This window comes from Phoxinus phoxinus, assembly GCF_949152265.1.
Source record: "Phoxinus phoxinus genome assembly, chromosome: 6".
Classification (NCBI taxonomy): domain Eukaryota; kingdom Metazoa; phylum Chordata; class Actinopteri; order Cypriniformes; family Leuciscidae; genus Phoxinus; species Phoxinus phoxinus.
The window spans coordinates 15,629,512-15,652,616 of NC_136881.1; the positions used below are offsets into that span (position 1 = coordinate 15,629,512).

The 23,105-nt window shown below is 36.0% G+C and overlaps 2 protein-coding genes across 2 annotated transcripts; one reads left to right on the forward strand and one right to left on the reverse strand.

Annotated features, from left to right (window-relative positions):
* Positions 1 to 1,065: 1,065 nt before the first annotated feature.
* On the reverse strand, positions 1,066 to 4,140 carry uchl1 (ubiquitin carboxyl-terminal esterase L1 (ubiquitin thiolesterase)). The gene is made up of 9 exons (XM_079615031.1): positions 3,988 to 4,140; positions 3,866 to 3,877; positions 3,409 to 3,537; positions 3,023 to 3,158; positions 2,586 to 2,671; positions 1,984 to 2,031; positions 1,836 to 1,905; positions 1,658 to 1,716; positions 1,066 to 1,501 (listed from the first exon to the last, which is right to left on the reverse strand). The coding sequence occupies exons 1-9, from the start codon at positions 4,018 to 4,020 to the stop codon at positions 1,418 to 1,420; spliced, it is 657 nt and encodes a 218-aa protein (XP_079471157.1). The 5' UTR covers positions 4,021 to 4,140; the 3' UTR covers positions 1,066 to 1,417.
* A 4,156-nt stretch (positions 4,141 to 8,296) lies between these two features.
* Positions 8,297 to 17,175, forward strand: anxa5b (annexin A5b). Its single transcript, XM_079616743.1, has 13 exons — positions 8,297 to 8,673; positions 8,834 to 8,874; positions 12,107 to 12,191; positions 12,975 to 13,069; positions 13,211 to 13,324; positions 13,472 to 13,562; positions 13,729 to 13,808; positions 14,277 to 14,327; positions 14,768 to 14,861; positions 14,941 to 15,036; positions 15,503 to 15,561; positions 15,953 to 16,075; positions 16,192 to 17,175. The coding sequence occupies exons 2-13, from the start codon at positions 8,872 to 8,874 to the stop codon at positions 16,252 to 16,254; spliced, it is 954 nt and encodes a 317-aa protein (XP_079472869.1). The 5' UTR covers positions 8,297 to 8,673; positions 8,834 to 8,871; the 3' UTR covers positions 16,255 to 17,175.
* Positions 17,176 to 23,105: the final 5,930 nt, after the last annotated feature.

Here is a 23,105-nt window from a genome sequence, read left to right on the forward strand (position 1 = left end):
ACCAGATTTCTGAGAAGGCAGGTACAGAAAAACAGTAAAAGACCTGCTGCAAGACTTGGTACTTCAAGAACGTACACCACTACTGACCCAAAAGCGCAAGAAAAGTGTTAAAAATCATATAAATAACCCAGAAGTATTGGGATTCTGTTCTGGGGAGCAATCAAACAAATCTGGATTTTTTTTTTTAGGCCCTATGGATGAGCGGTATGTCTTGAGGAAAAAGAATTAAGCATTTGATGAAAAAAAACAGTGTCTACAATTAAACATGGTGGGGCTCGGTGATGCTCTGGGGATTTGCATCCTCTGGCACTGGAACCTGCAGCGTGTGGAAGGCAAGATGGATTCATTGAAGTATCAGAAAATCCTAGGAGAAAACATCATGCCGTCAGTGAGAGAGCTGAAGCTTGCGCGCCATTGGAACTTCCAACAGGACAATGATCCCAAGCATACCTCAAATTCCACCAAGGTCTGGTTGCAGAAGTTCTGGAAGATTCTACAGTGGCCATCACAGTAACCTTACTTAGAAATATAAGACCCATAGAAAATCTCTGGTGGGATTTAAAGGTGGCAGTTGCTGCACTTAAACCCAAGAATGTTACTGAACTGGAAGCCATTGCTCATGAGGAATGGGCTAAGACTCCTCAGAAACGCTACCAGAAGCTGGTGTCTGGTTACACATCTCTTTTGCAGCAGGTCATAACAGCAAAAGGGAGTTCCTCCAAGTACTAAAGATGCTTGCCATGAAGGGGTTGAATAATTTTGAGACTGCATAAGTTATTTTCAGTTGAATTTGGAGAATTCACTTGAAACATTTGTTGGGCCATTTCAATTAGTTTGTTCATTGCAAACAGCTGAAAGTCTGTATATTTTGCAAATAAACCTGATTTCCAATAGGGGGATGAATAATTTAAATTGCAACTGAAGCCTATATAATCTCAAATATAAACTCTACATACACACTCCATATTGAGCAACTACATATGGTATTGTCTAAATGCAAAGTTAAACGTTAATTAGTGATGTCAGATGGTTCGAACTTGAAATGACAATACACAGAAACAAAATACCCTTCGGTCTTCTATTTATTTTGCACATACGCCTCCAAGCTTATTAGTGAGCATCACATTTCTGCAAAATTTTGCCCCACTCCAAAAAGTGCCCAAAAACATTAGAACTAGAGGTACATCAACAAAAACTAATTAACACTGATGTTTACAGAGAGCATAGTAGTTGTAGATTGATTCAAGAGTCAAAACTAAATAAATTAGAATAAATAGGAAATTACATTAATTCACAGTCAGACAGGCAGTTTGTGTAGCATGTATGAAGGGATGGTACAGGTTTGGTTTCTGTGCTCTGTATAGTAAAGTGGTTGAAGGGTTTTGCTCATGGTTCAAGCTCAGTGGCCCGTTTCCTCTCAGGCCTTGCAGAGAGCCACAGCAGAGAAACGCACCTCCCCTTTCTCCCGCTCTGTAAACTCACGGCACACCCTTGCTGCATCCTAGAGAGATGAAGTCAGTCATTCAGTCACAGGAAAATGACTCGTTTTAGATGCTCTAAATCTATGGTTTTGACCGTAATGACAGTTCATAAGAGAGAATATGATTACAGTTTTCATTAAGTACAAAAGGCCATTGCCAGGTTAATGTGTCCTTACCATGACAAGGCTTTCTGGTTTTGTAGGTCCATGACTCACAGGTCCATCAATTCTGCCATCTGATGTGACAAAACACCCACTTTCTCATCTCAGACATTTTAAAAGGAGTTTATACTTAAATGAAAATCATTGGCCAATGAAACACTACACCACAAAACAAAACATGTCATCCACTTACCCAGCTCATAAAGCTGACCATTTACATTGACAAATGTAATGAAATGGAAGTTGACTTCGTCTGCCTCTGGCTGTTATGATGAGATGAAAAGAAAAAATTAACGTCATTGCCTAGTACATGTGCTATATTGTCAGTGGTTTTGTCTTACCCGACACTCTCCTTCATTAGCAACTGCATCATGGGTTTCCTGGATGTCCTGAATAAAATTGTAACTACATTAACTTCATTTTAAAAACACAATCAAGCCTGAAGGCATTTTAAAGTCACCATGAAACTGAAGTTGCGATATACTTTTCTTCCCTATTGTGGCGTATATCCGAGGGAATCTGTAGTGGTTTGTTATTGAGGGCATCTCATGCGAGTGACAGATTGTCCGACACTCACACCAGAAGACACATTATCAGAGAGAAAAGATGTTGCAAGAGGGAGTGGAAGTTATTTTGATTAAAAGTTACAAGAGCACATAAATTGGGGGAAAAAAGAAAAAAAAAAGTGCACAGGTAAATTCTTTATAATAAATACTGCAATATTCCATAAATAAGAATGGTCCATTTTGATTTCATGGTGACTTTAAACAAAAAACAAAACATGGAAAATAGTACAATAGTGCGAACTACTGGTGGTATTGAATACTGCACAAAAATGAAAATAGCCACAAGAACCTGGTGACATTTCTGATGTTAATCTTTGTTTTTGCCGTGGCAAATCACGTTTTTGTGTGGCTCAACTTTTAATGAATGCTTACAATACCTTATTTTGTTCAAGTTCTTTGGCTCTTTCTGCAGCAGACATCCCTGAGGTGGCTTTGAGAAACTTCTTCAGTGTAGAGTTATTGTCTATAGATGGTAGGGAGAAACAAATACAAAAATGTTAAGTCTTGAATCTGCATCTCTCCCTAACAACCTAAACTGCATACTAAAGACAGTCATACCATGGTTAGATGCCATACGACTGATTTGTTTAAAAAAAAATAACGGTTTAAGCTTTAATGATGCATATGAAATTTGTTGCACTTTGGATTAGGTTAAGGAATCTAAACATCTTTGGTTTGATTTATTTAGCAGTCAATTTTTCAAAAGATAAAATTAAATGTAATATTTTTAAAATCAACAAGACCATCAGCTCTATTCTGCATCAATAAGCATCTTGTGTATGAGCAGATGTTCATGGCACATGTCTCCACTGACCAAAATCAATACTGTCCTGGTTGTTGGCCACAGCATGTACCAATCCCACAGTTCCACAGGAGTTGACCACAGTTTGTTTCAGGAAATAAACATGTTTAGGGTCTTCAACAGACTGTTTGGAACGAAAGTCCTCATGCTAAAAGAAAGAGGATGTGGGTTAAAGAGTTATAAGTTAATGATTCATTCTGTGAATTTAAATGTTAAAACTAAAGTGACAGCTTTCATTTCTTTCCTATAATAAAACTATTAAGATTTAAATACACAAATTGTCTTTACAAAGGATGACTTGGATAATATCTAGGCCTACTTCTCACATGAGAAATGACCACGCCCGCGTTTAATGTAGGCTAATGTGTGCGCGCTCATGTGCGTGCTTCCGTACGTACCTGTTGCGTTAAAGGGAAGAGCAGCATCATGGCACAGCAGGGTGATGGCACCCCTGACAAAGACTCATCCTCCAGACCCAAAACATCAACAAAACGCCAACTCGAGCCCACACCCAACTTACTCAATACCTAGATACAGAAAAAAAGGTTTACAAAAGTCACAACGCAAGACCCATTATTTCCAAATTAAATAAAGCCGTCTAAAATACTCCAGTTTGTAATGAGGAGTGATTGCGTTGTCGATTGTTTATAATCGACAATCTGAATTGTGGCATAATGCACAATTACAAAAAAATTGCGTAAAACTTGCATTTAGAAATTCTGCGTTATTGTTTTCGTGAATATGAAAGTGTGTGTAAGCCCACGCCCTTTTATTTCAGATTCGGGTCCATGACAGTTCAGCCCCAGACGCCACATCTTATCATCATCATCTCATCTTATGACTCAGCGAACGTACCTTATTCAGCATCTGAAACAAATACAAACACACACACACATGTCGGCCACAATCATACCAGAGAAAGCGAAAGCATGCACGACTAAACAGACTGGCGTGGCTAAATCAATATAGCGTTAAACCTCCGGGTTTATTTCCATCGGTTTCCACTCCATGATCGCAGACGTTTGTGATTATCACTCCTCAAGAGTTCTGAAAGGCGTCGCCCGAGAAAACACAATCCCTGCTGAGGGAGCACGAGGATCATATATGCGACCGGTCATATTCCATTTACACAGACCGGAGGGGTGTCCGTTCAGATACACGTGCTATTTATGTACTACTGGCACACATATTTACACCGGTAGTGAAACTTCTCTGTATATTTAGTGTGTCTAAAAAAAGGCAACGCCACACGAAAGAGAGAAAAACGGAAAAGGTACGGTTCATATTCTCCAGCAATAGGTCGGTCCGCCATGCATCAGCCGACTCTGGAAGCTACCAGTGTTTTCCAGCTCTGATGAATCATTTGATTAAAAACAGAAACAATTATATTTTACTGTAGATTATTTAAAAAAATTAACTAATGTATTAGGTGCATAGCACTTAATGACTCAAGCTGTGTAAATCAATTTGGTATAACCAAAAGACTATAATTTTAACTCTGCTCTATTCACAAAACACCTTCATTTGACCTGAGTGGGTCAGCTGAAATAACAACTGATGACTTGCACTTTTTGGTATGTTTTAAATAGGCTATGTCAATTTGAAGTTGGGCCTATACTGTCAAGCATGTTTTTGTCTATGAAATTCAGTTTACACACTCAAAGACATGAAAATTGAGTAGGCCTATGAGTTTCATAATTAATAAAGGCTATATAGCCCCGACAAGAAGGTTCTTGACTGACTGTCGAAAAAACATATTTACATAATGGTGGCATCATCATGTTGGCCCTTTTAATTATAGTAGTTCATCCAAAAAAATTAATTCTGTCTATTTGCTCTCGTTAGTGGACAAGAAAAATTTACTTTAAAAAAAAAAAAAATCCTACCCTCTCATGAAAGAAAATGAGGACTGAATGACAAAAAAGAATAAACTTGTTTGAGTTGCAATCAAAATTATTTAACTCACTGGAGACTGTAATAATGTAAGCTTTTCTAAAGATACAGAGTTTTGTTTTTTGTTTTTTAAAATGCATCTATAACAGTTTAGTGGCAAATTAAAAGTGAAAATGCCAATATATTTATAATGCTTTTGAGTTATAGGACTTTTTGTAATACAACTAAATTATTCAACACTTATTCAACGCTGCTGTTTTTAAGTCACTTATTTGTATGGTATGGTACAACATTGTGTTAAAACTAAATTAAGTCTTTGGAAACTCAATAACAAAACTGAATTTGCTTGACTGAATGCTTGACTTAACTGAATTGTGCTGTTACACATACATTTAGCCCATCCATGAGCTAAAGCTGAGTAGCAAATATGGCCAAGTCAAAAGAGCTCTCACAAAAGCTATAGAGAACAAATTGTTTTATTACATTAGAAAGTCATGGCTAAGATTGCCAAAACACTAAGGGACAGTTTCCCAGCAGGGTTTAAATTAAGACAGGATAGTACAGATTAGTTACACCTGGTCCTGGACTAAGGAGTCCTGAACAAAAATAAACCAGATTCATTTAAAACCAATGTGCTAATCTGAATTAGCATGAAAGAGGTTGCCTATAAAACATGGAATGAACCAAGAAAATCTTAAAATTGCATGGAACTGCAAATCCATGGTAAACAATGGCATCCGAAAAAGACTGCAATCCAAAAAATGTTACTAAACAAGAGACAATTATTTTTAAGCAAGTTAAATAAACTGCACACATCATAACATAACATAACATAAGATTGTTATTTCGGTCCTCACAGATAAGCACTTTTCAAACAAATAAAATAAAGCTATACATAATAACCGAAAAAGGTGTAGGCTGAAGCCTCTGCTTATTAAGCCTACCCTTTATACATAATTATCAATCAAATGAGCGTCACTTTTTCCACAGGTATTAATTAATACAAGACAAGAGAAAAGAAAAGAAAAGAAAGGAAAAGGAAAAACAAAAAAACAAACAACAACAACAACAAAAAACAACAACAACAGCTTTCCACATCAGCTGTGGAATAAAAGAAAAGAAATGCAGGAAATCTGTTTGTAATTATTTATCTATATATATATATATATATATATATATATATATAATTATAATATAATTATAACTTATAATTTGTAATTATAGAATCAGTTTATAAATGAAGACTTCATATGTAAAAGCCTCTAAGTGCCATCTGAAATTTTCTTCTTGAATGATCATTTTTATCAAGCTTGTATGTTTATGTTCAGTAATTTCACTTTTATGACAGTGAACATTACCTATTAATTGTCATTAAAGTGAAAAACTTAAATATACGAGTTAAAATTGCTAATTTTAGAACCACTTTTAAATACCAAAATAGAGCATTAAACATTGACAAGTCTCTCCATTTTTGCATCTTGCTAAATACAAAATGCATAAAATATCACTTTATTTCAAAATGTTCTCTCCCAATTCAGCCCTGTGCAAAGCATGATGTAAGTGAAAGTTATGTATGACTGGATTACTAGATCGAAACATGTTTCAAAATGAAAACATCAAATGAAGTTGAAGTCAGTTTAACATGAACCAATCACATTTTAACAAGAAACCAGATACAATGGTGTTAAAACAAAATGAAATGTTTTAATAAAGTGAAGAGCATGAAAATGTATATATATAATTTTTGTAATACATATATAGAGAAGCTAGACAAGCATGGCCTTCATGTTGGTACATTATGCCAAATACCACTCTTGACCAAGAAGAACATAAATGGCCGACTTGAATATGCTCAAAATAATTTAGATCAGGAGTTCTGGAAGAATGTTTAATGTAGTGATGTGACCAAAGTGGAACTTTTTGGACCCCTGTATCAGCGTTATGTCTGGTGCAAAAAAAAGGCAAAGCTCATGAGCAGAAGAACACCTTCTCCATGGTCAAAAATGGAGATGGTCCAGTCTTGTTATGGGGGTGTTTTGATGTTGCAGGAAGTGGAAATCTTGTATGAAGGACATCATGAATTATTTAAAGTATCAAGCCATTTTGGCAAAGATGGTGATACCTTCGGCGGAGAGACAGAAGCTTGATGATCAATGGACGTTCCTGCAGGACAGCCATCACATAGGCTACATCCAAATCTACTTAAGCTTGGTTCAGGCATCAGTCGTAGAATGTTATTGAGTGTCTTGAGTCTTTAGATTTAAATCTCATTGAAAATATTTGGTGGAATTTGAAGAAAGCAGTGGTAACGTGAAAACCAAAGATTATCAGGGATCTGGAAGCTTTTTCAAGTGAGGAATGGGCCAAGATTGCAGTAGAGAGGTGACAGAAGCTTCTAAGCACTTACAGGCAGCATTTATTGGAGGTTATAAAGAATAAATGTTTTTGCACAAAATTGGGCTTTTGGGGGTTGAATAATGTTGTTTATAATAAATAATGACCACGTATAAATAATGTATAAATAATTAATGTTTATAGCCAATTAGATTTTTTTTAATCAACTTTACATTTTTAGAATCACTCAAATGTGTAAACATTCTATAATAGTTTACTGAACCCTTTGTCAAATTGTTTTCATAAAATGTTGTTCTCGGCAGCTAAATTTCTTCCAGGTCAAGGATTCTTTGAATCTGAAGTGATTTATTCACTGAAAATCTCAACAACTGCCCAGGGCAGTAGCTAGTGTTGAAAGGTGGGAGCCCACAACAATTTTTAAAAAATGCCCAAAGCAATGATATATTCGCAATGATTAACAGTTTCATCACATAAAGCATATGGACAAGTTTTATACTTTTGTGATGCTTTTTTATGTCCCTTCTCAAGCTTGAAAGCTCCAATCCCAAATTGACTGTAATTGCATGTAATTGTCTATCGAAATAGTGTTTTTGGCACAGTAGGCCCAACCTATAATAAAAATAAAAACCTGCATCAACAACAATAATAAAACCAGAAGAATAATGTAATTTAAGCAATACAAGATTTTAGGTGAATTAACAGTACATGTGCACACTGTACTGTGATTACAGACAATTTCATGTAAAGTGAAGGTAAAAACAGGTGGAAGTTTTTTTTGAACAGCTACTGTACAGAAAGGTTGTATGTTTTAATTCCTTGCCAAGACCCTCTATTACATAATGCAGTTGCAATTATGCATGGGGTTGAAATTTGATCAGCAAGTCTTTCATGCATCCATGTGGAAATCAACAATGAGTTACTTTCCAAATGAAATGTTAGATTAGTGTAATGTGACACCCATCTTTGTGTGTTTGATTAGTCTTAATATGTTGCTTAGCAAATAGTTTTTCTCTGTTTGTCTTATTATACAGTGAGAGCACCTGGGCGTTTGTTGACCAATAGGGTGGGGGGCATCATCACATCAGTTTTCACAAACAATAGCCTAGCCTCATATCCTGGATAGCAAAAGTTGATGTTTATAAGTTTGTTTCATAAATGCTTACATTCTATGGTCGTATGTAATGCCTGCTCCAGAAGTGATTCGTTGCTTTCGTGTGCACAGATATCTTGAAATAGCCTAAGAAGAAAGCAAAAACACCACTACCCATAAATCCCAGCGATTGGCTTTTTTGCCAAGGTGTGGCTCAACACATCGTAGTGAAGTTTAATCCTCCTACTTCTTCATTTCTCATTCCTGCTGCTGCTTCGGTCTGTATACTGCAGTCATCTGCTTTTAAACTGAAACTCTTCTCTCGGTAAGTGAGTGCACAGGCAGGATCTAGGATACCTGTCTGCAAACATGTTCAACATGTTTCTTATACACTGCTTTTAATTATTTCATAATCACGTTTTGTATTTCAGAATATCCACATGTTAATGTTTGTTACTGAACTATTTTCTCGTTTGTTTCTTTAGCTTCGAGCACTTTGAAGTAGACTTCGCAAATCTCAAACATGGTAAGTTTTCTGTTTACTGTTATAAGTCTATAATATTTGTAGCACATGCGCTATTAAGTTTCAACGCCTTTGTTTCCGAATATATTCAATATTCTGTTGAGAATAGTATAAACTTCCGACAGTTCATGTGTCGACGCCCATCCATTTAAGTCCATTTACTCTTGTTGCATTGCTATTACAGAATAAAACGATGCTTCCTCATTATCCAACAATATAGGCGACACATTTTGGGAGTAAGTTGGTTTTTGGAAACCGTATCTAACTATATTCTAGGCTACAACTTTTTTTCCACAAACAAGTGATGTTTGAAAGAAACAAAATTGTTGTAAACGAGAGAAAATAATGACTCATTCGCGAGGGCTAAACGACCCAATGGGCGTTCCTGTCTATCTCTCAGTTTCTCCACTCTTCTATCCTCTCCTCTGTTTCCTAATTCACCCTTGTTCAGCTGAGTTAAAGTAACCCGATAGATTGTTTCCTACGACGTGGAGCATAATAATAATATTTCATAAACTCAGTAATGTAATGTTTAGATACGATCTTATTATCTTGTTTTTTGAACGTCATGCTTTACCTTACTTACAATAGTATGAATACAACCAACCAGAATAAAAAGGGATAGTTCACCGAAAAATGTTAATGTTTTCATTACTTACCCTCATGTTGTACCAAACTTGTATGAGTTTATTTCTGCTGTTGAACACAAAATAAGATATTTTAAAGAATGTTGGTAACATGACAGTTGACAGCATTGAACTCCATAGTAGGAAAAAAATTCTATGGAATTCAGTGGGTGTCGTGAACTGTCTGTTACCAATTAAAAAAAATGGTATTTTATGTTCAACAGAAGAAAGAAACTCATGCATGTTTGGAACAACACAATGACAACATTTTCATTTTTGGGTGAACATCCCTTTAATACAAGTGCACACAGTGAGAGTTGAAGTTGCTTTGTAAATAAGTTATTTCCAGCTGTTAAAAGGGGACTAGAACGCACTCGGGCACTAGATGCTGTTGGTAAATTCATATTGCTTTCGTTTCCATATATTTGGAAGTCAAATGTGTTTTGTTTACTCTATTGTATGAAGAGAGGCTGTGTAACATGACACTAAATGACAGCACGCTGAGTCTTGAGTACTGGGACAAAAAAAAAAAAGGCCACAGAACTGAAAAAAAAAGAAATGTTTATGTTAAAGGAATTGAAAATTGTAATGATCCGTTTAACAATTTAAGAGCTATACAGCTATATTTTGGTGCAATGCCCATCTTATATTTTGTAAAAGGTTTAATATAAATTAGCATTCACTTCAATGAATGGAAACTACAGAATGGTTTCCACCTGACTTTCAGCTCCATCTATTGAATTGTCACCAGTCATATGGAATCTCGTTTAAAAAAATCTTATTTTGCACATCACTTTTGTATTAAATGCAGTAGGCTACCCATTATGTGAAATTAAATTGGTTTGAAATTTTAAATTAAATTAAGTAAACTGATCTTAAGTTATGTTATCGTGGTTGTGAAATGGAAAACATCAGCAACATAACTAAAATGTAAAAAACAACAATAAAACAAATCAGACAATTTTAATATTTCACCTGAAAATAATTTCAGGTGAAATATCAAAAAGTGAATCTTCAGGGTGAAGGCAGATTGACAAATTTTGTGATGAATATCTGAGCATTGACAAAAGTAGGGACACGGGTGTGAAATTTGATTAAAAAAAGGTACATTTAATGTCAGGAAAGATTTGCTATCCCATGTCTCAAGAATCTGCAAGTTCTTCCTTAAATGCTTATTGTGCACAGAATAAATATGTAATGCATGATGTTGTTATTACACATCGGTAGGAATCTCTTGTGTTAGGAGCTGGCGCTCCACATTCTTAGATAACCACAGTAAGCATTCAAGCCTGCGTTATTCAGCATATTCCTTTATTTCATTAACAATAATATGGCTCGAGACGAACAATACATATCCTCTCCAAAACAACGAAATGTAATTTCGTTTATCTAATAAAAAAAGCTGTGAGTAGTAATTGGCAAGACTTATAAATACAGCTGTGTGGTAGACAGCAGCTGATTTAGACTTGCCAGTTTATACATAATAAGCATGTTCACATTGCTTATTGGACAATGTCTGGGGACTTAACTGCTTTTGACCTCATATAGCCTTGGTGCATACTGTCTATGGCTGCATCCAAAATTACATACATTACGACCACTAAAAAGTATGTTTTATAAAATATGAATATGAAGTATAAATGTAATCTGGATGTACTACAATCGTCATGTGACTTACCAGTGACATTTGCAGAATCTCACCGGAAGTAGTAAGTCATACGGGTACTTTTCAGCTACTGTTTTATGAATACTGTGAATTCGAACATGATACTCCTTTTCACATACTGATTTTGCCTATATTAGGGAAGTGTGAGATTTCAGGATGCAGCCTATGTAGTAAATGTAGTAAAGTATCCCAGTAGGATTAAATGGGAGTAAAACAATAGCTACATAATCAAAGCCATTATAAATTGATTTGAAGTATGTTCTGAGCTTCCACTAATACAGTGAGGTTTAAAAAAAGGAGTGTAATTGTGTGACTTGTTTTGTCAGTAGTGTGGTTGTCACCCTGGGGCTTAACTGAGATATGAACAAACCAGTGTGCCCGTGTCTGTGCTTGTATCTTTTCCTGTGACTTCTTTGACCCACAAACAGACACGGTTGGATTGTTGTCATCTTTCAAGTTTATTATGTAAGCGATTTAAAAAGTATGTGATTTACCCAAAAGATCACATGATCAGCAAGATCTTTGGTCACATCAGTTGATGTTTAAAGACCGTTTCTGGAATCTTGCATAACTTCCTCAATTTGAGTGGGCAGTAACATCTGTCTTTGGTCACAAACATAATACAGATCTTAACTTTACTTTTTGAATGTATAAAACAATGTCAAATTAATTTATATACTGTGGTACTGTATGAATCATTTGTATGTCCACATCCAGTATTCTGGTGTCATTCCCCGGCCTCCCCCACACAAGATTTGTGGTAGACACTCAAAGTTTCCATGTGGAAAACCACTGCATGTAAAAGTTAAATGCACAGTTTCTTAAAGAGACAGACTACAGAGGAAATGTGGGTGTGGTCATGATTCATAGATTACTGAAGTTGAAATAAATACACTACAGAAAAGAGAACATCCAACAAAAATGTTGTTTCTAATTGTTTTAGGCTGCCAGAGGAACAGTGAAGCCCCACAGTGGATTCAATGCTAATAATGATGCTGAGGTTCTCTACAAGGCCATGAAAGGAATTGGTGAGTTTGACTAACATATTAAAAGCCAATTTGACACAGTACACCTTCAAATGAATGACTATAATGGAATAACATAGTATTATATCTATATAACCAGTATAACGGCAAATTAGAACCTGTAATGCCGTAAAAGCACGGCTTTTAACAAGTTTTGCTTGTTTAATCAGTTTATTTGTTTCTCATAAATGAATAATCAGAGAATGTTGCATCTGGGTTTAAGAGATGGGTATCAATCTTCTTTCAGTCAGGACCACTTCGCCAAGTATATCAATTTATTACAATTATAGCATACAGTTAGTGTTGGCGGTATGGTTCTGTTCTGGGCAAATCTCCCACGCCTGTCCATCTATGCCTGGACAGAGCGGGGAGAGCAGCAAGTCAACCCCCCTGGGGTACAGAACAGAACCATTATAATGCATACATAATTACAATCCTCAATTACATGAGTTGTGAAGACAAATACATGATAGAAAGCTTGCAATGTATTGAACTGTACTGAAAAAATAGCCAGAATGATTAAAAGTTCAGTTGGGTGGAGTTGAGGTTGGAGGAGGGAGTTTAAAAGCGAGCAGCGATGCTATGGAGGAAATGCTGAAGGAGTGAGAGTTTATATGTGCCGCTGTGATAGATGTCGACCCTGGATTGGTACACGTCAGGAACAGCTGGCTATCAGTTGATGCGAGCTTGGCTGATGTGGCCTGCCTGAACTAACGCGATGCTTGATCATTATGTCGAAGAATAAAAGTAATGCTAATCAACATTATTATTATTATTTTTACTCAGGCACCGATGAGGATGCTATTCTCAAGCTGGTGACCGCACGCAGTAATGCACAGCGGCAAGAAATCAAAGCTGCATACAAAACTCTGCATGGACAGGTAACCTCATTAGCATAAATTGTTTAAAAATGTATATAGCACTGGACATCTTACAGTGTTTTATTTGAATATATGCTGGTTAGATAAATATATATTTCTATTTAAAATATACATTTATTTTTTCTTTCCATCTCTGTTCAGGATTTGCTGGATAATTTGAAGTCCGAGCTTACTGGGAAGTTTGAGTCTCTGATAGTAGCTCTGATGACTCCTCCCACCATGTTTGATGTCACATCTCTGCGGAATGCTCTTAAGGTACACATCAATAATTATTGGGAGGTCAATAATTGTAAGAATTCTAATATTCATGATTGTTGACATTAACACTTGCTAAATACATTGTCATACAACTGAATTATATTTTATAGAGAGATGTATATCTGTACCTTGCATTTGTTTTAGGGAGCAGGCACAGATGAGAAAGTGTTGATTGAGATCTTGGCATCTAGAACAGCCAATGAAGTCAACGAGATCAAAAGTGTTTACAAGCGAGGTAACTGTGTCTCTGTGGGTTATGTATTATAAGTCTTTGATTTTTTTGCATTCTTGTTCTTATTAGTATTATATAATTTTATTAATTTTTAATAATTGGCAGTTGTGCAATATCAGTTGTCGAATGCCGCTCTCTTTAGTCTTACTGATGTCTATGTGCATTATAGAGCATAAAGATGAACTGGAGAAAGATGTGACTGGTGACACTGGAGGTCATTTCGAGAGGATGCTGGTTGTTTTGCTACAAGTACGCAGTCTATTAGAAATCTTTTAAAAATGAAAATACAAGATGTCAATTAACAATAATTTATCTGTATATGAAAAGAATTATTATAAAGACTGGAAATTCAACCCACTGTAAAAAGCCATAGACTTAAAGGGATAGTTCACCCAAAAATGGAAAATCTGTCATTTACTTACCCTCAAGTTATTGTTCCAAACATGTATGAATTTTCTTCTTCTGCTGAACACAAAAGAAGAATGTTGGTAACCAAACGGTTGATTGACCCCATTGACTTCCATAGTGGGGGAAAAATGTTGTTTCTCGACATTCTTCACAATATAATCTATTGTTTTTAGCAAAATAAATTCATACAGGTTTTGAACAAATTGAGGGTGAGTAGATGTTGACAGAATTGTATTTATCCCTTTATGTGTGGTTGTTTTGTCTTAGTATTACAATTAATTTATTTGCTATTAAATTATTTAACCATAGGCCAGCAGACAGCAGGGTATACAAGAGAACCTCATCCAAAGTGATGCTCAGGTAAGTTTGTTTATGAAAGTTTTGTTGCTACAGTATTAAGTCCAGTGCAACTAAGAGTGTGCAACTACATGACAATGGTGTACTAAAAACGGAAAAGATTTTCCTTTGCTTTTTTTTTGCGTACAGACAACAACATTGTAAAAACTATCCCGTTCACTAGGATCCACCATCCACGAAAGCGACTAAAAATGCTGTGTTATGCATGCCAGGCCAGTAGTTGGTGTCACTTTGTAAAACTTGCACTTTGAAACCCGATTTTTAAGAGCTTGCATTTTCAGGCCGCCAAAACGCATATAAAGTTGATCTGTTTTTAGTTGTGGAATGTTGAATAAGCATCTTTTGACTTGATGTAAAACGAGGTGAAATGCTGCCATCTAGTGCTTGTAGTGTGTGTTATCAGTTTGTCATCCATATGAAGTTTAAAAACTGTTTGTGTGTAGGCTCTGTTTGCCGCAGGAGAAAAGAAGTGTGGAACTGATGAAGGCAAGTTCATCACTATCCTGGGAAACCGTAGTGGTGCTCACCTTAAGAAGGGTCAGTTCAACACATGCACAGAGTTGATGAAATTGTTATGTTTGTTTTTGTATATTCATTCGTTTTCCGTTCTCTGCAGTGTTCGAGGAGTATAGAAAGCTCTCAGGGTATGAGATAGAGGAGAGCATCCAGAGAGAGACCTCAGGAACCCTCCAAGAAGTACTCCTCGCTGTTGGTAAGACACACACACACACACACACACACACACACACACACACAGAGACACACAGATATGGATCTCAATTAAGTTCCTATTAGAAAAAAGCCATAGACTTAAATGAATAGTTCACCTTAAATGAATAGCTCACCCTCATGCCGTTCTAAACCTGTATGAATTTCTTTCTTCTGCTGAACACAAAAGAAGAATGTTGGTAACCAAACAGTTGATGGACCCCATTGACTTCCATAGTATTAGAAAGTGCAAAATAACATTTTCTTTATTTTATCATTTTACTATAGAGGGGAAGTTTAAAAAGTCTGGGGAGGGGCCATGCCGTACAGTTTGTCTATAAAATCATATATAAAGGGACAGAATAGTTTATATAACTTAAGAATCGCCCATATACAGCACTCAGAATCATGGGGGTTTTCTCTCTGTGTGGCTGTTTTGTCTCTTAACATTCTCTTCTGTGTCTCATCAGCGAAGTGTGCCCGCAGTTTACCGGGGTATTTTGCGGAGTGCCTTCACAAAGCCATGAAGGTGAGTGTGTTTTTCAATGTTTGTGAATAATAAGAATGATTCTGTTCTGCAACATAACTTGTCTCTGGGTTGATATTTATCTCTTTGATTAGAACATTAAAAAAAAGTTCTAAAAATGTTTTAGTGATCTTGTTGTGTGTTTGACATTTTTATTTTTAATGTATTTTGTTATTACAGGTTTAGCCTTAATTATTTTAGTACATCAAGTTATGAAAAATGAAATAACTTCCATGAAAATGAAAATGAAAAATGTAGCGTTGACAACAAGCTTAATAATATTATATTATTTTACTTTTTTTATTTGTTTTATTAAGGTAACAAAATGGTTTTAGTTACTATAAGAACCTTTAAAGAACTTACCTGTTGCTGTAATTCTCGTTTCATCCTGTAGGGGGCAGGCACCGATGACCAGACATTGATCAGGATCATGGTTTCCCGCAGTGAGGTGGACATCCTGGATATACGTGTTGAATTCCGCAAGAAGTTTGCAACCTCTCTGCACAAAATGATTAATGTATGCACAAAATGATTAATTTATGCTCATGCATGCAGATGCGCCACCTTCTAACATTTTCATGTTCGCCTAGACCAGGGAAACGTAATCTACTCCTCTTTTTTCTGTCACTGCAGGGTGACACCGCAGGTGACTACCGTAAAGCCCTTCTGCTGCTGTGTGGCGGTGATGATGCATAAGCCCTGCCGCCCTCTCTGCCTGGGTCAGATCCCATGACTCCCATCTCAGAGGCAGCTCTGTGGGACGAGGGCTCAGTCAGTTCCCTTCTGAACCCAATTCAGGACCAATTACAAAAGCATGACATTCCAAATCAATAGAAGTATCTCTTGTCCAACTGTGAAGATGCTCTGCATAGCACAGAATTACCTAATTCAAATGAGCGAATTTTGGCATTCATATTTCTTGAAAAGTGTAAAAGATTTAGAGTAAGAAATAATTTTAGTAGAAGCTAAAAAAAAAAAAAACATAATCAAAGAAAAATGTATAAACTTTTCTCTGATTGATTTGGCCTTAAAACTTGAAATCTGTTACAGAAAAAGAAAGTCCTACTCCTTTCTTTTGAAAGATGAAGATGCAAGCCTTTTAAAGTTTATTATGAAAATGTCTATTAACCCAGCACTATTATAAAGAAGACCAAATATTCAGGTGTACTCAATGAAGCAATATTTTCTATGTATTCAACAATTTTTCACTTATTTATTGTTTGTATGCTCACTAACTACCTTGACATGTCAGTTTATAGCCATATAGTAACCACTAGTCTCATAATCGGCATTATTAGCAAGTTTAAGCTTTTTTTGTCTGTTTTAAACTAGATTTGTGGAAAATGAGAGGAGAGGTTCACAGAGAGGTTTATTTCATGAATGTAACACTTTTAGATTAAGCATACTGACAGTGATTAGCACAGTGATGTAGAATTACCCACAGCAAATGAAGATTAGCAAAACGTTTGTCCTCTTTAAAGTTAACGATTTAAAGCTGAAGAAAATGGTGCTACTACTAAAATGTTTTAAAACTGCAATGCCATAATATTCACAATAAACTCATGAAATAAAAGCAAACAGACAATCTCCTGTGTGACTGACCACATGATGACAGTTGAGCTGTTTTGTCTATAGTCAGGATCTGCACAATACGACCTGAAAAAGTTTTTTTTTTTTTTTTTTTTTTTGCATTTCACTCTTTGAAAAAAGGTACAAAAGGTGTTGCAGGAGCAGTCTTTTCAAAATATTCACCTTTGTGCATTATTTGTCCCTAAAGGGTCAATATTAGTAGGCCTATACCATAAAGGTACTTAAGAGGTACATTTTTTTACTATTTGAAAGGGGCACCACCCCTGTGCTGTGACCACTCTTTAACCCTTTTTTTCTGAGTGTATAATTCTGGTTAGAAAGAATAAATAGAGATTTAAAATTGATGTTAAATTCAAATAGGCTAAAACTTTATTATTTGATGCTGTAGGCTGCGTTGTAGCAGTGAAAATTGAACGTAGTGGACGATTAAAACATGAAAACAAATGTGCTTATACCATGAATTATTGTTGTTTAGTATTGTCCACAGGGTGGCGATATAGTAAAAAAAAAATGGGCTGGCAGAATGCAGCCTACTGAGTGAAATAATTAAGGATTTAGATTAATAATGCTTACCAGTTTGCGGCTACATTACATGTAGTTATTTAAATTACTGTTTTTCTCGTTAGAAAATGAAATATGCTCTAATAATGATCCTGTTTATACTGGTGAAGTAATCACATAATGCCATATATTTCCCCCCTGGCTAGGTAGATCCATTTCCATTAAAATTGACATTTGGCTTGTAATTCTTCTCAGCATATTGGAGAATGTCCTGCAAGTGTAGACAAGCTTTATTCACACCTGTCTTCAAAGAAACTGGGGTGATACAAGTCATTCTTTAGTTCTTCTGGTTATATGTTTGCTTCAGAGTTTGTCCACTGAATAAGTTTCATGGTTTTGATCCTCTTTATGTGTTGGAGAGCCCTCAGACAATATTATATTAGAGAGGAGCAAATGTGACTTCAGAGAAGGATATCAGCCAATAGGACTGTCTGAATTCAGGGGTGGGACTGTCAGGCCACCTCAAGCAACACAAAGGAACAATGAATATTAAACCAAGCCCACCAAACAATATGTGTATGAGTGAGTGAGTGAAAGAGAGAAGTCGCATGATAAATTAAGCCTGAAAATATGAAAAATCTATTACAGAAACAGAAAGTCCTGCTCATTTCTTTTTAAAGGTGAAAGTTTATAAACCTTATAAAGTTTATTATAAAAATATCTAACCAAGCACTGTTATAAAGAAGCCCAAAGATTCAGGTTTAAGCAATATTTTATTTATTCAACAATTTTACAAACATTTTTTTATTTATTTTTCATGCTCACCTTAACATTTCAGTTTACACTTTCTGGGAAAAAAAGGTTCTGTAAAACCTTAAAGGCTTATTTTGGGATCTTCATACCTTTTAGGGGTTTGTATCATTTTATGGATTTATTTTTAATTTATAAATTGTATTTTAATTACGTATCATGAATTAAGTGGCACGTAAACATACTTTATTACTGGAAAAAAAATTGAATGACCCATTAATCATGAAAGTATATGCAATCATTTACATTGACATTTCTTCTTGTATTTCTTCTTAAACCTTTTTGCCATAGGGTTCTTTAATATTCAATTGTGAAGAACCCATAAGGTTCTATATAAAACCCCACTAATCTTTTTTTTTTTTTAAGAAGAGTTTAGTAACCAGTCTCATAAAACATTTAGCCTTTATATTTGTGGAAACCTTAGTTGTGCCCTCATGCGTGTTTGTTTGTATTAAGATAAACCCCTCCCTTTACGGAAATTGTACGACTTTGATCTTTCAGCTCTTCCGGAGCCCAGGTGCAACAGTAGTCATGTTAGAACATGATCTTTGAATGGAAGAGATATTCTACTGGTGAACACACACACACCTATTTGCGAAAAAATGTGTGTGCAAAGGGTCTTTTCCATTCCAGTGAATGCCTGGGTCTGTTTGAGCTGCAACTTGAATAGGCTTGAACGTTCCCTACACACACACACACACACACACTGACTGAACTGCATTTGATACTGTGAGAGGTGCGCTATGTTCCTGTCTGACTGTTTGTTCATTTGGTTTGAAGAGATAGAATTAATCCAAATGTTATAAGAGTCTACAGTATGTCTGAATTGTGTACAGCTTTAAGATTCACCTGAATATTTAATTCATGGCCTCCCACTTTACACATGTAAAACTTCTTCCTTGTCCTTCCTTCTTTCTCATAAATGGCAAACCCATTTTATTATTATTATTTACAATATTATTATTCTTGCAACAAATAAAATGTAACTCCATTGTCTGTATTTTAAAAGTAAAACAATTGATAATATTCCTTGATAGTGTCAGTTTGATTCATTGTTTTTCAAAAATTCTTAATAGTTTAAAACATTAACCACCAGATTGAATGATCTAACTGTACTAAACGTTTGTCTAAATTATTAATAAAATTATTAAAATAAATGCACCCTTGATGAGAGACTTCTTTAAAAAATATTGGAATCTTATCGCCCCTGAATTTTTGAACTATAAACTGTCACTGGCAGATGGATAATACAAGATATTTAATAATAATTGTAATAAAAATGGCTAAAAACCTCTGGTCTTGACTGTATGATAACATTGATGTAATCTTTGGTCAATCTTTGACCAATTAACTGTGTAAACATTACGTGTGTGTGTGTGTTGGAGTGGAATATGGTGTGATCACACAAACTGTAAAGTATGCACAGTATATTGTTTTGGGTGTGTGTGAGAAAGATATAGAGAAAGACGACAATAACTCTTATCAGATTTGAGGTATTTCTTATTGGTTGTGTGATATGATCCATAATATCAGCCAATCAAAAACATGCTCACATGTTCTTGTGTAAGCTGTGTGGGCCAATAGTCACAAAATGTTTGTTCTTGGGTCATTCTAATAAATGATAGTATTTATATTATAATTTTGTTACATTTATATTACTGTAGCCTACATTTATTAATTATAAAGCTTGGTTACTTTACCGCCTAAGTTTGAGCCCTCAATCTTGGACAGACTGTTTACCTTTATCTGTTTACCAAAGATTATACATTAGTAGATCAAACTAAACTCAATATTAAAAAATCTAAAAATGCCGAAATCAAGTCCTGCCCCACATTTTATCATTCTACAATACGGCACAATAGAGAAGAACAGACTGTCGGAGCTTCAGTTTCATGCCGACTGTAAAGGGGTTCGTTGATAAGGGAAGAAAGAGGCGGGAATCGGCGAACGCTCAACACACTTTAATAATCACAAACACAAAACGAAAGTTAAAGCCCCTCACGGTCGACTGCCACACACACATAAACAAAACATAACTTAAAATAGTCCAGGCCTGGTCCTCTCTAGTCCTTCACTGTCGTCGCTCTTCCTTTTATGCTTCCTAAGAAGCTCCTCTCTGAGAGATACGAGACCTGTGCAGCACGCAGGTGACGCTCCTTATCAATCGTTCTCGCCCTGCTTGCCACACCAACATTAAGATAATATTTTATATCATTTTATATGAAAGTCAACATAAAAGTCCTTTAATATAAGTCAAGTCAATAGGAAGTAAATGTGTACAAGATTATGTGCTTTCCACAGATCCTCTTTCAATCCAGTGCTGTAAACCTGTGCTGCCTGCTCATCATGAGCACATCTGCTGTCTTACACTTGTTCACACATGCACCACGGCACACATGCTTGACCACCCGGATTTGAGGATTTATCAAAGAATGAACATGTAGGCTATGTTCCGTTTATGTGGGTGTCTGCCTAGCCATGATAAAAGAAAAAGTATTGCTAATAGAGGAAATGTCATGGACAATCGTGTGACAGAGATTTGGCCTTTAGGTGAGAAGAATGAGTTTCATTATGGGTTAAGATATATAATTTTAAGTGTTTCGTACTTCACTGAATGGAACCTTTCATGAGATCTTTTGCAGGACAGGAAGTGTGTGTGTGTGTGTGTGTGTGTGTGTGTGTGTGTGTGTGTGTGTGTGTGTGTGTGTGTGTGTGTGTGTGTGTGTGTGTGTGTGTGTGTGTGTGTGTGTGTGTGTGTGTGTGTGTGCGTGCGTGCGTGCGTGGTGTGTGGTGTGTGGTGTGTGTGTGTGTGTGTGTGTGTGTGTGTGTGTGTGTGTGTGTGTGTGTGGAGGGGGGGTTAGGTTATATTACAGATAGTAATATCTGAAATCCTTGTCCTTGTGGGGACATTTTTGGTCACCATAAGGAAAACAGCTTATAAATCATACTAGGAGATGTGTTGTTGTTTTTTTAATGTAAAAATGCAAAAAAAATAAAATTATTGTGTTTATGGGTAGGGTTAGGAGATAGAATATACAGTTTGTTCAGTATAAAAATAATTATGTCTACCAGGCTTGTACAAAATTCAGAATTGGCCTCCATTCAATTAATGAATTGGAATTTGAATTGAATTGACTCTGCCCCACATGAAGTTGAATTGGAATTGGAATTGGAATGACAGATGTCAAGCACTGTAATTTGCTCTGGCCCCCTTCCTGTTCGCCGGAGTGATGAGATAGTTAGTAGATTGTGTTCACTCAATGGCTGGCTGTCTGGGTGGTGTCCACGAAATAATATAGAATTCATAGACAATTGGAAAAGTTTTTGGGGCAAACCTGACCTGTTGAAAAGAGATGGTATTCATCCCTCCTGGGATGGTGCTGCTCTTCTCTCTAGTAATTTGGCTCATAGTCTTAGAGATAAAACATGACAATCTGGGCCTCAGGTCAGGAAGCAGACAGACTGGCTTAACCGACCGTCTGCTAGCGGCCTCACGTCACCAAGGTCAGATAAATCCCATCACATAGAGCCTCTTTCACCTAGATATCATCATATAGAGACTGTGTCTGTTCCCCGAACTTGGAAATCAAAAATACGTTCAAACCCATCTAAGGTTAAAAATTTAATTGATCTTCAACAAATAAAAAATAGATATAATACAAATGAGCAAATGATAAAGCTTGGGTTGCTGAATATTCGATCTCTTACTTCAAAAGCGCTAATAGTTAATGATATGATTACAGATTATAACCTAGATGTGCTGTGTTTAACAGAAACCTGGCTAAAACCAAACGATTACATTGCTTTAAATGAGTCAACCCCACAAGATTACGGTTATAAACATGAACCTCGTCTGAAACGCAAAGGAGGAGGTGTTGCTGTAATTTATAGTAATATTTTCAAAACCACTAAGAAATCTAGTTGTAAATATAATTCTTTTGAAGTGTTGGTGCTTAATGTAAAAATATATAGTGTAAACGATAAATCACGTTTGAAAATTCTGCTGGCTACTGTATACAGGCCACCAGGGCACCATACAGACTTTATCAAAGAATTTGCGGACTTTCTATCAGAATTAGTATTGGCTGCAGATAAAGTACTAATTGTTGGTGACTTTAATATACACATAGATAATGAAAAAGATGCATTGGGATTGGCATTTAAAGACATTATAAACTCAATTGGAGTTAGACAACACGTGTCAGGACCGACTCATTGTCGTAATCATACTCTAGATCTAATACTATCACATGGAATAGATGTTGATGCCGTTGAAATACTGCAACAGAGTGATGACATCTCAGATCACTATCTAGTCTCGTGTAAATTACATTTAGCCAAGGCTGCAAAGCCGACTCCGTGTTATAAATATGTTAGACCGATTACTTCTGCTACTAAAGATTGCTTTATCAATAATCTTCCTAATCAGTTTCATCATCTCAGCATCCCGGATAGCTTAGAAGAACTTGATATTGCAACAGAAACTTTTAACTCTCTCTTTTCCAGCACTTTAGACACAGTTGCTCCGCTGCGCTTAAAGAAGATTAAAGAACATAGTCCAACGCCGTGGCACAACGAGCACACTCAGGCCCTTAAGAGAGCAGCCAGAAAAATGGAGCGCAACTGGAAGAAAACAAAACTAGAGG

Coding starts and splice junctions, on each gene's coding strand:
- uchl1 (XM_079615031.1), bottom strand. CDS start 4,020: ATGGAGTGGAAACCGATGGAAATAAACCCGGAG. Junction 3,159..3,408: donor TCTTCCCTTTAACGCAACAG/GTACGTACGGAA, acceptor TCTTTCTTTTAG/CATGAGGACTTTCGTTCCAA. Junction 1,717..1,835: donor TGGTCAGCTTTATGAGCTGG/GTAAGTGGATGA, acceptor TTGTCACATCAG/ATGGCAGAATTGATGGACCT.
- anxa5b (XM_079616743.1), top strand. Junction 14,328..14,767: donor TCATCCAAAGTGATGCTCAG/GTAAGTTTGTTT, acceptor GTTTGTGTGTAG/GCTCTGTTTGCCGCAGGAGA. Junction 15,037..15,502: donor AGAAGTACTCCTCGCTGTTG/GTAAGACACACA, acceptor GTGTCTCATCAG/CGAAGTGTGCCCGCAGTTTA.